Genomic DNA, 13,315 nt, shown 5'->3' on the forward strand with positions numbered 1-13,315 from the left:
AGGATGCTCCTGCTGTCCCCATGGGGAGCTGGCACCGGCCCGCGTGTCACCAAGCCGCTCTGCAGGAGGATGCTTCTGGCATTTTCTGACGTGGTTTTTCTGACCCTAATTCAGCCACCGCCACTTAGAGCTGGCATCTGGATGAACACACCGAGTGCTGCCGCACGTTCCCCAGGCTGAAACCAGCGGAGCCTGAGGACAGGAACGCAGACCCAGCACCCAACACGTCTCTTTGTACGGCTGCAAAAGGAACTGTGGGGACGGTGTCTAGCCAAGTGCTGTACCCCGACTATAAGGTACAGCACCCAGCCTGGACAGCAACGTACCACCCAAATGCCTCACACAAACTTTTATTATTCACTGAAACATCATACATCGCACAGAACTCCCTGCTTCACAGCAAAGCAGCGGCCAGCCCTTACACGAGGCGTTGGCTCCTACGACCCCAGCAGGCACCTGCAGCCTCGCAGCCTCGGTACCTCTCGAAGCCAGGCTATTTCGGAGGTGTGCGATGCTGCAGTAGGTTTCACTGTTGCTCTCATCAAGGGGAAGGTTTTCATCCTCTGATTTAAAGGCACGCAAATCAGGAGCCAAACTGTCCTTCTGCCACACAACAGCCAGTCTTTGGCGTGGTGCCTGCATAGGGTCGAGTCTTCTTCCCCTTAGGAACACAGCGTGCACTTGGTTTGTGTTGGTTTCACACAAAGCACCCCAGTTACCAGCCTCACTTCCCAGCAGGTACGCGGCACGCGGGCTCCAGAACAGGCTGTGGGTAAGGCCTTGCAGAAAGATTTTTAGAGAATTTTGCTTGTCAGATGTGGGAACCCGCTGCAGCGCTACGCATGAGGATACAGGGTGTTCCATATCTGCTGCTAACAGGACAAACAAACCTGATAGGCAATGCTGAAAAGTGAGCATGGACTTCCCCTCCTGCCAGACCAAGACACAGCTGTGTAGGAGAAGCAGTGTGGTTGAAGTGAGAGGGAGCAAGACAACCGGGAAAGGCTGCAAGACTTCATACGCCATGCGGAGCGATGCAGCAAAGCCGGCACAGCCCACTGTCACCTCCTCTCCTTTTTAATTCTTACAAGGAAACTACTCCCCTGGCTCTGTTTGGCACAAACACTGGCTCAGGACACACCTCTGGATGCCACTGAATTTGGTAAGGACATTTGGCAACGTGGCTGTGCTGAAGGCCCCAGCTCCACTTCTAGTTGGCAAATTTTACAGAAGACAAGAGGAGAAACATGCCGTCCTTTCAAAAATACTTCAAGGGAAACCTTTATCAGAGACAGAGCTCAGCAAAAACGACTGCAACAAACCAAGTTTCATTTTCACTTTGGGATGGGGAAGAGGGTGCATTACTGGCACCAACTGAGGAGCCTAAAGCCCACTTCGAGTGTATGTGCTACCGCCTATGGCAAAGACAGGGAAGGACAGTAAATACTCAGTAATTGAGAAGAGCCAAAGGAAACACAATGGGAAACATACTGGAAACAACGGACTTCCATGAACAAGCGTCTAAAGTCTGTAGTTGTCAGCATAAAGAAACAGCTTTGCTGTCATGTCACGAAGAAGTAAACTTTGAAAGGTGTCTGTGAAATACCCTGACTACAGAAAAGCAGCGCTTTAAGACCTGTGACTGTACACTTTCTGTACAAATGGAAAAAAAATCATGCCAGCCAGCGTACCACATAAAAAAAGAAAAGGCGAGAGACAAGACTTTTAGGTGACCAGTTCTTCCTCGCCAACAAAGCAGACACCTTCCCTGCAATCCCAATAGTCTGCAGTTTTATTTTTGGCAGATCATAGATTATAATTAAAATGGTCTTTATGGCTTTAGAGAGAAGCCACTAAGCTGCACATTATGGTTGAAGCAGAGAGTGCATGTGTGTGGTATGCTCTGGACGAAGGGACATCGCAGGCAGAGGTCTTGCCACAGCTCTGCTCCTTCCACCTGAGCCGCAAACGCTGCTGGTTGTACTTGGCGCTCTTTAGTATTCTCATTTCTCATCAGCAAGTAACAAAGTTCTGGTTGCTAACCAGTCCAATCCCAGAGGCAGAATAAAAAGACCTTGTTAAGACTTAGAAAAAGCAGGTTTCTAAGAAAATAAAATCCAAACACGTGCAAACACTGTTCCTGGTTTGATGCATTTAGTTCAGGTTCCACCACCAGTGCACTGGAATTTGCTTTCCCTGTAGAGCGATTTCATTCCTTGTCCATTCTCCACCTTTTGGTCTTCTCAGGAGTCTTCACAAGCTATCCCTCCATTTTTGTCTTCAACATTTTTCCTATGCACATCCTTCCTGCCCTTCCCTCTTCCGCTGTCACACCCTGTTCCTCTACAGCTATTTTCGGAAAGCAAAGACGTCCCGTGTTTTCAAGCCTCTCTTGCCTTCGCTTCCTGGTTTAGGAGAAGACACTTCCGCCAGTCCCCCATATGGGCAGCTCTCGGACTCCGGGTGATGGCCAGAGCACTCCACAGCGGGGATGAAGCCACTGTCCCACATCCCTGTCCCACACAGCTTGCACAGGTCATGCAGGCTGCAGGGGATGCGGGGTAAGAGGTGGAACTGATAGAGCAGACTCCTCGCCTAGAGGGGAGAGAGAGACAAAGTCATTCACCCCTCACCAGGGGACGAATCAGGAAAGTGGGGTAGCCCATGGTCTCCTGTCCCATCCTCCTGTTTGGCTACCTTGGACGAGGCAAAGTGTCAGCAAAGGAGCATCCCTCCTGAACACGAATCTGAAGGTTAAACGAGGCACCGGGGACGCTGCCAGGTCACAGGAGCTGTGGCACACAGCAGCACATCCCTCGCCCTGCAGTCACTCCCAGCCCCAGAGGGACTGGGGACGGTGGCACACAGACAAATAGCTCTGTCTGCCATTTCCCTGAGCACGTGCAAGGGTCGTCCCAACCATACCGTCACCTCCTAAGCACTCTACAACTACCTCTTACTTCTGCAAAACTTGTTTCCAGGCAAACAGCAGCATCCTACCCTCCCAGGTTCCAGACAAACAGGGGGATACAGGAGATGCGACAGATGAAGCGTCAGTCCCTGATTTTCTCAACGCTCTGACTCATCTCTTGGACCTGAGACTCGGTACATGGGCATTTACCTTCCTGAGTACAAGTTCTCCGTTCATGTGCATAGCCAGGTTGCCGAAATGCAGCAGCATCTGGTCAGTGGCCAGCTGCTGTTCAATGACATCGTCCCCATAAATCACCACGATGGCCACACAGATAAAGAGATGGAAATAGTCAGTCTGCAATGAGAAAACAGGGGCTGGAGTACAGCAGGTAGAGGCAGAGGTCTGACTTAACCTCCCCACCCTCCACAAGCATCTCCTTAGCGAGATTTTTTTGCTCCTTCCAGTTTTGACTAGTGGTACACAGAACGTGAGTTACTGGTGAATTCTGAACCACAGCTGAGTCAAAGTCTCTTCCCTTTACAGCGCGGCAGCAAGGTTTGCACCACAGCTTTCAAAGCAGACTAGTGATTTTGGGGAAGACAGTTTCCAGCTGTGTAAGTGAAGTCTGAACTTCAGAAGTGGGTGCTCAGCACTTTCTGAAAAAAACTCCCTTTGAAGCCCAGACATCCTCAAGTAGGAGAGGCAGGCCTCCATCCTCCCGCTACACAGATAAACCTCTTCAATAGTTACAGACCCTCTAGAAAACCTACTTATTTTGGATACTTTTCTACTAAGAGCCTCTATGGAAATTCTGCAATGCCTGCTGAGACAGTGAGGACTCAGCAAAGGACACACTGCTGCCCAGTGTGCGCGGCGCCCCTCGCCAGCTGTCTAACCTGATAGTGAGCCCAGCACGCTTCCCACATCCGCAACGCCTCAGCATCTGGAAATTCACGTTTAAAACAGAGGAGGATCCAACGGTGACAGAAAAGCATCTGCAGGCCATCCTCTCCCAAGGAAGAAAGGTGCTGGTAGAAGCGTGGGTGCATGAGTCGCAGCAGCTCTCGCAGGTACATCTGGAAAAGATGCTCTGAGCTGAGCTACTGCCTGGTGCACGAGGACTCACTCGCCGTCCCGGGGAGCCCCCAGACTGCCTGCCCGACCTGGGCTCCCGCAGAGCTGGCCACAGTTCTCCGCTCTCACAAAAACCTCCGGCTTTACGGCCTGTTTATTACAGCACAGCCAGGAGGATGCTTGGATCTGTCATTAAAGGCCAGAGCTCACAGGCCACGGCAGCTATTTCACAAGGAAGGATGAAGGATGAAGGAAAAGAAAATCCCATGACAGCTACATTGTGAAAAGAAAGAAGGGGAGAGATGCAGGCTGAGGAAAGCAGCTAGAGCTGTAAAAACTAGAGAAAAGAAAGGACATAGCTATCTCTGGCAATATTTCATTTCAATAGAGGCTGAGCAATAAGGAAATGATTTTGGAAAGCCTGACTATACAGGCACATTACAGTGCATAAATCTGTACATTGACTAACTGCACCTCACCAGCAGCCTCCCACGGGGTTTCCACCACATGTTTACCATGTTACATTGGTGCCATCATGACCCAGACAGGATTGTTCAGGTTTAGAATGGATTTTTCAGGATCTTAACCAGAAAACAACTGACATTCATGTTAAAACCTAAAAAGTTCCCATTTTTAAACAAGACCATCTTATTTTAAGACACTCTGTCAGATACATAAGGCTTTTCATTTGGACATAATTTTAAAATTCTATTAAGATCTTAAAAAAAAAAACCAAACCCACAAAGAAGAGGGTTGCAGCTCAATCAACTCCTCTGCCTCATTCACACCAAATGCCCCAGAACTGGGACAAGAACAAACCAGTGAGTCTTCACCACCTGAGAGAAGTGCAAAGTCAAAGCAAGCAGCATCCTAAATATATTTGATCATAAAGGATTCCTTGAATCAGCATGCTCTAGCATAGCCAAGGTAACTTTACTGTGAAAATTTATTGGCTATAACTGCCTCTGGAGCATCCCAATCACCCAGGATCAATTTTACCCATCAAGTATTTTGTGGCTTTGGAGTGTGATTCAGCATGCTGGAACCCAACAGCCCAGGTAACTGCTTTATGGCATTCTGCTAATTTGACTGGGGAGGGGAGAAGCTAAAGGGAGCTCAGCATTCAGCCTCACCAGCTGTTTCTCCATATCCTCATCCCGGGGTGAGCTGATGAAGATCGTGTTCTGCATCAATCCTACAAAGCACCAGAAAGTATCCGACTCATCTAGGACCTCTGCCAGGAGCGGGGCAACCAGGTCGGACATCCCCTGGGAGTATCCAATTGTTGGGTTAAATACTGCATAGTTCAGCAAGATCCTCCTGGAGAAAAGATGCAAATGGAGAGGTGAGAGACGGAGAGGGCAGGTCACAGCTGAGCGCAGTGCCCTTTCCCTTCTGCCCCAACTCCCACCGTACAGGCTGAGTCAGGCAAAGTGCAGAAGAGCAACAGATCACTCCTGCCATCTAAAAGATTAACTTGCAATTGCACCCAGAGGTTTGTGAAATTTTGAGCACCTGTACAGCACGTTGCATCCCACAGAACTCTTCTCCCTAGAAGAACTGTGTCTAGAAGCGTAACAAAGATACACTAACACTATACCTAACTGGAACTCTCCTTATTTTTTAGGATTGCAATGTTTTGCATCAATCCAGAGAGGCTCCTGGATGGGCAACAAGAACTCTAAATAGCACACATCAGCCTAAGACAAGGGATTTGAACAGAACTCCTTAGGCTCCCGTTTGCCAACCGCAGTACAGCGCACCGGGAGCAGTGCAGTAGGAACAAGCAACACAGTTCATCTCAGGTACAAAGACACACAACCCTACTGCAAGGTGCTTTAACACATACAGACAAACCCTGCTGCAAACATCAGTCCAGTGAAATAAACTCCAGGAGGTTTTACATACACAGATGGCAAAATATAAAAAGAAAATGAGAATTTAAAAAGACCAAGAGGACAGAAATGAAGGGCCCATGGGAAAGGAGAGATGTTGCCTACCAATCCACAAGGCTCCAAGCCATACTGTTCAATGAAATCCAAAGGTTTTGAGGCAAACATTTACAAGTCATGAAGCAGACTCTGGTGTGACCGTCTCTCCAGTCAGGAGAACTACGGACCCAAGCAACGTCCCAGAACCCTGCTGCAAGACCCATGACGCTCCCACAGCCACAGCAGGCTCAAACCTCTTGTGTGCCTATCTACGCAGGGAAGCTAGGTGATGGGAGCAGCGTTGTTATATCAAGAAGTCAATGGCTAAAGCAGCCGTGAAAGCACTGGGGAAGAAGTGCTTGGTTTTGCATCACTTGGTACCAGTCACCGTATGCACGGTGCTCTTCAGCATTCCCTAGGCAGCCTGGGCCGGGGGGGCTTACCGAGTTTCCTATACATTCAGTAGGACACGTCATTTGGGACACCAGAATCAGACATTTCACCTCATAGTTTCCACATTTGGGTTGTCCTCCCCTCGAAAGAACTGGTTGCTGCGGTCAGTCCTTACGACGTCTTTATCTACAGTGAACTGTACTTTACACCAAAAATCCTTCTGTTCATCTGGAGTCATCGAAAGCCTGGAAATTGAGCAGCACAGGAACACATTTCCAAGAGAGGAATATGATTGCCACAAGGAACAAAAAGCCTTATTTCAGCTTGAGTTTTCAGAGAAAAACTATTCCTGTACAGTTTTCTCATCACTTGAAAAACAGACAAGCAGGTCTGTCCAGAAAAGCAGATTTTCTGTCCAAACGGATTACTAGAAGGAGCCTCCCAGGTTATAAATGGGATGACAGGATGTGTTTTCTTCGGTAAACTCCACTTCAGAAGCAGTGAGACTCTGCTCTCCACTGCTCCTTGTGGGTGGCACACCAAAACTCACCACTCTGTTTTGATTGTCTCCTAATTAATAACACTACTGTCCCTCTCCAGCTTAAATGTACCCACTACTAGATTACAACATACCGTTCTTGCAGTAATAACTTTGCTGAACTAGATATCCCTTCTTCTTTCCAATTTTTACATCCGGATATATTTACAAAGAAATACAAGATCCCATTTTCACCTTCTGCATGCTAAACCAAGCATGTTCAGCTTGTAGTCTTGCCTGTGAGATAAGCTTCCCTGCATGGTACTGACGAGCCTGCCTCAAGACCCCAAGTAAGATAATATTGGAGCTACATGGTATTAGCTCCAGACTCTCAAGAGGTCAGCTGTGCCTGATACACCTCCTTTACCATCCCTCTTACTTCCCTACTCCAATCAGCTTCTCCTGAAGCGAAGGAGGCAGAGACTCTGTACGTCACCAGCGGTATTACTGCTACGTCAGGCCTGAGGAGAGATGGACCGGAGAGGATGAAGCTGGTCTGTTACCTTTTCTCCTGGATCTCAAAGTATTCTTTCCTCTTCTGCAGTCTCAGTGCCTCCCTCTCCTCAGAGGTGGACTCGTAGCTGTAGTAGTGCAGCAGAAAGGGCCACACCTCCCCACGGATGGAAATATCAATCCCACCAAAGAAAATGGCCTGGAAGAAGGAGCAAAAGTTATGACTGGTACAGTTTTAACATTTCCCAAAACAGCAACAAGAAACTGCCCGCTACTATGCTTTGGTGGCTTTGCAGTTCTTTCCTGACAAGTGACGCCTTGATTCAAGCTCCTGCAATTTGCACATGTTTAGAGGGAAAGTGCTGGCCTTCTATTCCCAGACGAGACACAAATCGGGCTCATTTCAATGTCAATAACCCCCCCTGGAGAGGCTCTATGATTAACGTGTCGTTCTCATGTCACGGCTTAATCCTCAATCTTGGAGACACTGCATTTCACTGCAAACTCCTCTCTCAGGACCTGGACCCAGTGCTCCCCCGCAAGCCCTGCATTATTTCGTACAGTAATCTCAATTTTTCTTTCTTTGATTTGTTCACACTGCATTTTGCAAACACGTCTAGCACTGGACACTTTGGTTGACTGATTCGAACCAGCAGCAGAAGCCGGACAGCTCGCCCTCCTTGCTCAGGGAGATGCTCTACCATCCTGCCTGTAGCAGACTGATCTGCAGTCCCAGCCAGACCTCCAGCCAAGCACTACACGCCAGTCTTTATACCCTCAAATGCCCAGTTCTTGCCCCCAGCGTGAAAGCAAACTCTTGCAGCTTCCACCTGGGGACTCACACTCCACGGCAGGAGAGAAAGGATGAAAACGGCAGCAGCCACCCCTCTCACCTTCTGCAGCTTGTACTCCTCTTCCACCTGTCCGGATTCATTCAGGTGATGGAGCCAGGCAGACACATCAAGACGCTTGTACGTGTTCTCCTCTGGATGGGTTTCCGAGGAGGGCAGCTTGGGACGGCGGATGGAGAACTGCATACACGTTTTCTCATCAGTAAGCTGCTGAACGGGGGAAAACAAAACAAAAAAACTGGTGGCAGGAGCCAGAGCTAGCAGCAGAGTATGAAACCCAGCAATTTTCAGAGCAGGAAAACCTTTTTGCATGGTTCGCGTAGGATTAAGTGCTGAGGCGCTGCACTTGTGGAGGTTTTTTTTAAAATTCCAACCATTACAATAGCAAGAGTGATTAGAATAATTAAAAATCTGAGTACCACTAAACAGCTTCATCTTAAAAAAAAATTGTTTCCATTCTTCCCCCAATCTTATCCCTGACCTGAAACTGAATTAATGCTGCTTACAGCAAAACTTCACCCTGCCAGGAATGCATGCAATAAATTACATATGATTGGCCATATACAAAGGGATTGCTGTTAGGCAAGCAGGGATCTGCACTGCCAGGCTCTCTAAGGGCACTCATGATCCCAGTGCAAGACTGCAGCTGACATTTAATTTAAAAATCAAAGGTTGTTCAATGCAAAAAGTGAGCCCATGCGACCATAATAAGAAAAGCAGCAGGGGGCTCTGTGGCAAGGATGGAAATTTAAAAATCACTGTTTCTAATAAGCACATACAGTATCTTAAACAGATAATTAAAGAGCTCTTATCACATTTGTATGTAGATTGAACAAAATATGGCAAGATGCCTTGTCAAAACATTTTCCGATGCAGTGTGCTACGCTTCACAAAATGGATGAAAGACTCTGACAGAATTTCAGACCTACCACTGCAGATTTCCCAGCCACCTTACATGCCTAAAGCATAGTGCTGACCTGTCGGGTCTAGCAAAATAACCACCTAAGCAAGTCTCCTGGATTATCTTTCCCCATATTCCACAGGCAGAACAGGAATGGATGAGGATGAGAAAGTACAAGAGAGACCTCGCGTCCGACTCACGGTTGCATCCTAAACAACATCCGACGCATCGTAGCTTTCTGCCTGACTTGGTGACATGAACTCATAGCTTCCTTTCTCCAACGCACTCCCCTGGCTGAAAACATTAAGTGTGAAACATCTGCTGGAAAAACCCTCTTTGCTCCATGAACCTCGCTCAGGTACCTGGTCCTTGAGATGGGTCTCTGCACAGTACTTCCATTGCTGAAACACCTCGGACAGTTTATCCAGGCCACCGTGGTGAAAATGGAAGATCTTGTACTGGCTCTCCCTGCTTGCAACAACCAGTTGTCCACAGGTGCATGCCTCATCGCTGCGGGACAAAACAGCGGGGGAGAACAACCTGCATTTATTGCCCAGGATAACGAGGGGAACGGCAGATGAGAGCGAGCGGAAAGCAAGTTACAAAGAGGGTAGCACTAAGTTGTCCCTTAAAACAGGGCGCAGAAGTAATTTTACAGCTCTGAGACTCGATGATCCTTATGGGTCCCTTCCAACTGGAGATATTCTATGATTCTATGCCATGGCCATAGCGACCACTTTCCCCAAGAAGCTCCACTCGCGCCTGGTAATGGCACTCTTTTACCCTTCCACCATGTGAAGGAATTAAATTTTGTCTTCCCTGGAGAACAAAAACCCAAGCAGTCTGCCCCAGCAACATTAATGCCATAAACAAATCAGCTCCTAGGGACGAGCGGACTTGGTTGCACACAGCATTGTCTAAAGAAGCAGGGAGTGAGAGTGAAAAGAGAGAGTAGAAATGATTTTAATAACTTTTGCGATAATCTGAAAGGTAACTGAAGAGGCTGGGAGCAGCAAGACCCTAGAGGAGCCTCAGCGAGGGCCAGGCAAGGGAGAAGGTGCCATAGACAAACAGATGTTTTCCACACCTCCAGGGTATTTTAAACAGTTTTGGTAAGACAGCTAAGAGCAACCTTTACCTTACTAGGGGAAAAAATCCTTTAGGCCCCATAACTGCGATTCAGAGGCTCTCCCGGGGAAGGCTGATGCTTGTTTTGCTGGAGACAACCATTAGGGAAAGCCTTCCAAGGACCGCAGAAGCCATCTGCCTCCACAGAGCCCAGCGCGCGCTGACCCAGAGCACAGACAGACACCACACGCAGCAATACGTTACCTGAAGAAGAGGCGAAGGGATCTCATTTGTCCCAGGTCCACTTTAAAGACACCACAGACCTGCTCGAGGGCAAACACCTTCTGCTGTTCGTCCCATCTGGTGCTCTGCGGTTGCCCATTATTCTCCTGGAACTGGGCACTGGTGTCGAGGCTGGAGGCAGAGCTGGTGGAGCAGGTCATGCGATTGTCACACGTGTCCCTGCGGACAAGAGCGCGGAGGAAGAAAGCCCCGCAAGACATCAGCCAAAGATGACTGCAGTTACATGCAATAACCACAGATGCTCCACTTTTGTCAGAGCTCCGAAACTGGAATTCAGTGCAGGTCTAAGGAGTCAATAACCAACAGCCCACATAAGAGATTAAATTATTTTTACTTAAAGTCATTCCCTACCATCCCCCAAAACGATCCTATTTTTCGTCTGTTCCTAAATTGCACACAGAACTGGGGAGAGCCAAAACCATTCCTCAAAACACTGACTTTTGAAAAGGCAAAATTAAGAAGCCCAGCGTGGGAACAGCCCGGACTCCTCCGAGGAACAGCCCGGCGCCGGCTCCTTCGGCGCAGCACAAAGACCAGTTTGGGGAGCGGGTACAGCGGGCACTTGCCTGCTCTCCAGCCCACGCCACAGAGCCCTAAGCTGCAGGATCCCTTCAGACCATCACGCCTCTGGGATTGATGACCCCTTTGGATGGAAAACCTTGGGCCATTGAAAAAACATGACTGCAGAAGCACAGGTGCTCAAGAGGCTGCTTCAGCAGCTCCAGTGGCACTCGGCGAGTAACTTCCAAAGGAAGAGACTTCTCGTCCCACATCTTGAGCAACCTCCCCAGTGCGCACCTCAGCTGCTCCGCACCAGGCCGGGGACAGGAGGAGGGAGCGCATTCAGAGGGCAGCGTTGACTAGGGATCTCATCTGGCAAATTCCCTCAGTGGCCACTGAGATCCAAAGATATTTCCCCTGAACTCGAGTTTCTCATTACGCCTTTGCAAGTGGACCTGACAAGCCTGGGTTCATGTGTATAAACTTCAGACAAATGGTTTCCACTTGCAAACTTGAAACTTCAGAGAGTTAAGGAGTGGGAAATTACACATGAGCTCTCTAACGCACCGCAAAGCAGAGAAAGTGAACCCAGCCATCTTCCAATACGCTAGGAGCTCACCGCGCCCCAGATATTTAAGAGTAAACTGAGTTTAGATTAAAAGAACCCACATGCCCGCCACCAGCCCTGATCCCAAAAGAAAAATATCACTGCTTTGAGAATTAAGTGAATCTGAAACTGTGACCCCTTGATTCTTAAAAAGGCCAATACATGTGAACAATCTCAGCGCAAGCTCTGAATGGGTTCCGCTGTGAAATCAGGGTTTGCAAAACAAGGCAAGTAGCAGGTATAAAGACAGCCCCCTGCAATGCCACTTTATGCAATGTTTTCTAATCCGCTTATCTAACAATGTAGGCACTGAACGCTGAAAATCACACACTCAGCATGCATCTGCAGCACACCACATCAGTATGCCTTCCAAGCCTGGCTACAGTGCCTCTTCCACAGGGACAAGCCTTATTTGCAGCATCCACCCACGGTTCAGGTCATTGCATTCCAATGGACAGGTCTCCGGACATCCCAGTTAGTTGCGGGTTAAATTTTTAACCAAGCCCCTGCGAGCTGCCCAGTTCAGATGTGTGACTCAAAACCTTCACGCCCACACGCATGGGAAATAAATCCCCGAGCCCCCTTCTCTAGTTCTGCACCATTATGTAGATGAGACCAAGTCTGTTTTACTTTCAGCTAAAAGAGCGGCTTCACTGCTCTGTTCATGAAGTTCTGCTGCTCCATTTTTCTGAAAGAAAGCATCAAAGCAAAACTCACACTCAAGCCGGGAGGTTAAGGTATTAGAAGCGACGTGGCAATATTACCCTGTGGGCAGGGATCACACGACGTACCCAAACTCACTCAAAGAGGAACGACAGCAGTTTTTCTAGGTTCAACACCAGGATACTTCCAGTCTCAAATGCAGCCATATACCATCACCTGCACCTTGTGAATTTTTCCGTGAAAATTATAGCGGCCTTTGTGAAAAATCAAGCATTGTGTTCTGATAAAGCTGCAAAATACAACATTTTCTAAAACATTCAGTTTCTCATGTTGATGAAAAAGTAATAGGAGTCCTACTACAAGATACTTGTGCTGGACTGCTTGCTACAAGCAGCTGGTATTTATGGAGCAACACTTCATAACAGCCACAGCTGGTTACACAGGATTTTCCTGGAAGAGATGACTCAAACTAGCTCAAAGACTAAGCAGAGGCAACCAATTTTCTAGAACCCTTGCAAAGATGAACTGGTCAGTACGACAAAGGGCTGGAAGAGGGGTTGGCTGTGAGGATCATTGACCTGCGGTTCCCTCGTCACAGAGGCCAATGTGCCCATTCTTCAAGAGCATCATCTCAAAACGACCAGCGGCAGAGACATGACCACCAAGAAACGATAATTACCGGTAGAGCCGGGCAGGCTCGCTTTCATCCCCAGGAATCGTGTAGCTCCTCAGTACAGGATGCTATCGCCAGCTGCAGCTCCTTCTGCTACGTAACCAAAACCTGTTTCAGATACACAAGCAGCTACCCGAAACCTCAGAGGGTGGAGAGCCTATTCACAAAGGCGCTGGCAATGTTATCTTTTCTGGAAATGCTTCTTCAAGCCAAATGTTTACAGTTCACATTTAGCCACTAGTTACAAGCATGCACATGCATCCAACATCCATGGAAGTAAGTGGATTTACCCTTTCTGGACCGCAAAAAGCCAGCAATGTAAGCATGGTGCCTCAGAGTGTGCAGCCCAGGGAAATGCCAATGTTGTCACTGGTGTAGAAGATGAAATCTGAAAGAGACATCTGTGCAGCCCATGCCCTTTGGAGAGGTCGATGAACCTGTACAT

At 48.3% G+C, this 13,315-nt stretch overlaps 1 protein-coding gene across 1 annotated transcript; it reads right to left on the bottom strand.

The window, feature by feature from the left end:
* Positions 1–2,264: 2,264 nt before the first annotated feature.
* Positions 2,265–10,585, bottom strand: TBC1D16 (TBC1 domain family, member 16; the record flags this gene model as incomplete). The annotated part of the gene is made up of 9 exons (XM_009701012.1): positions 2,265–2,595; positions 3,122–3,268; positions 3,811–3,990; positions 5,122–5,308; positions 6,423–6,557; positions 7,354–7,502; positions 8,197–8,364; positions 9,418–9,565; positions 10,388–10,585. Coding segments are annotated over 9 exons (1,558 nt in total), but the record flags the coding sequence as incomplete, so codon positions are not given.
* Between the last annotated feature and the right edge of the window lie 2,730 nt (positions 10,586–13,315).

This window comes from Cariama cristata, unplaced genomic scaffold (genome assembly GCF_000690535.1).
Source record: "Cariama cristata isolate BGI_N322 unplaced genomic scaffold, ASM69053v1 scaffold40855, whole genome shotgun sequence".
Lineage (NCBI taxonomy): Eukaryota > Metazoa > Chordata > Aves > Cariamiformes > Cariamidae > Cariama > Cariama cristata.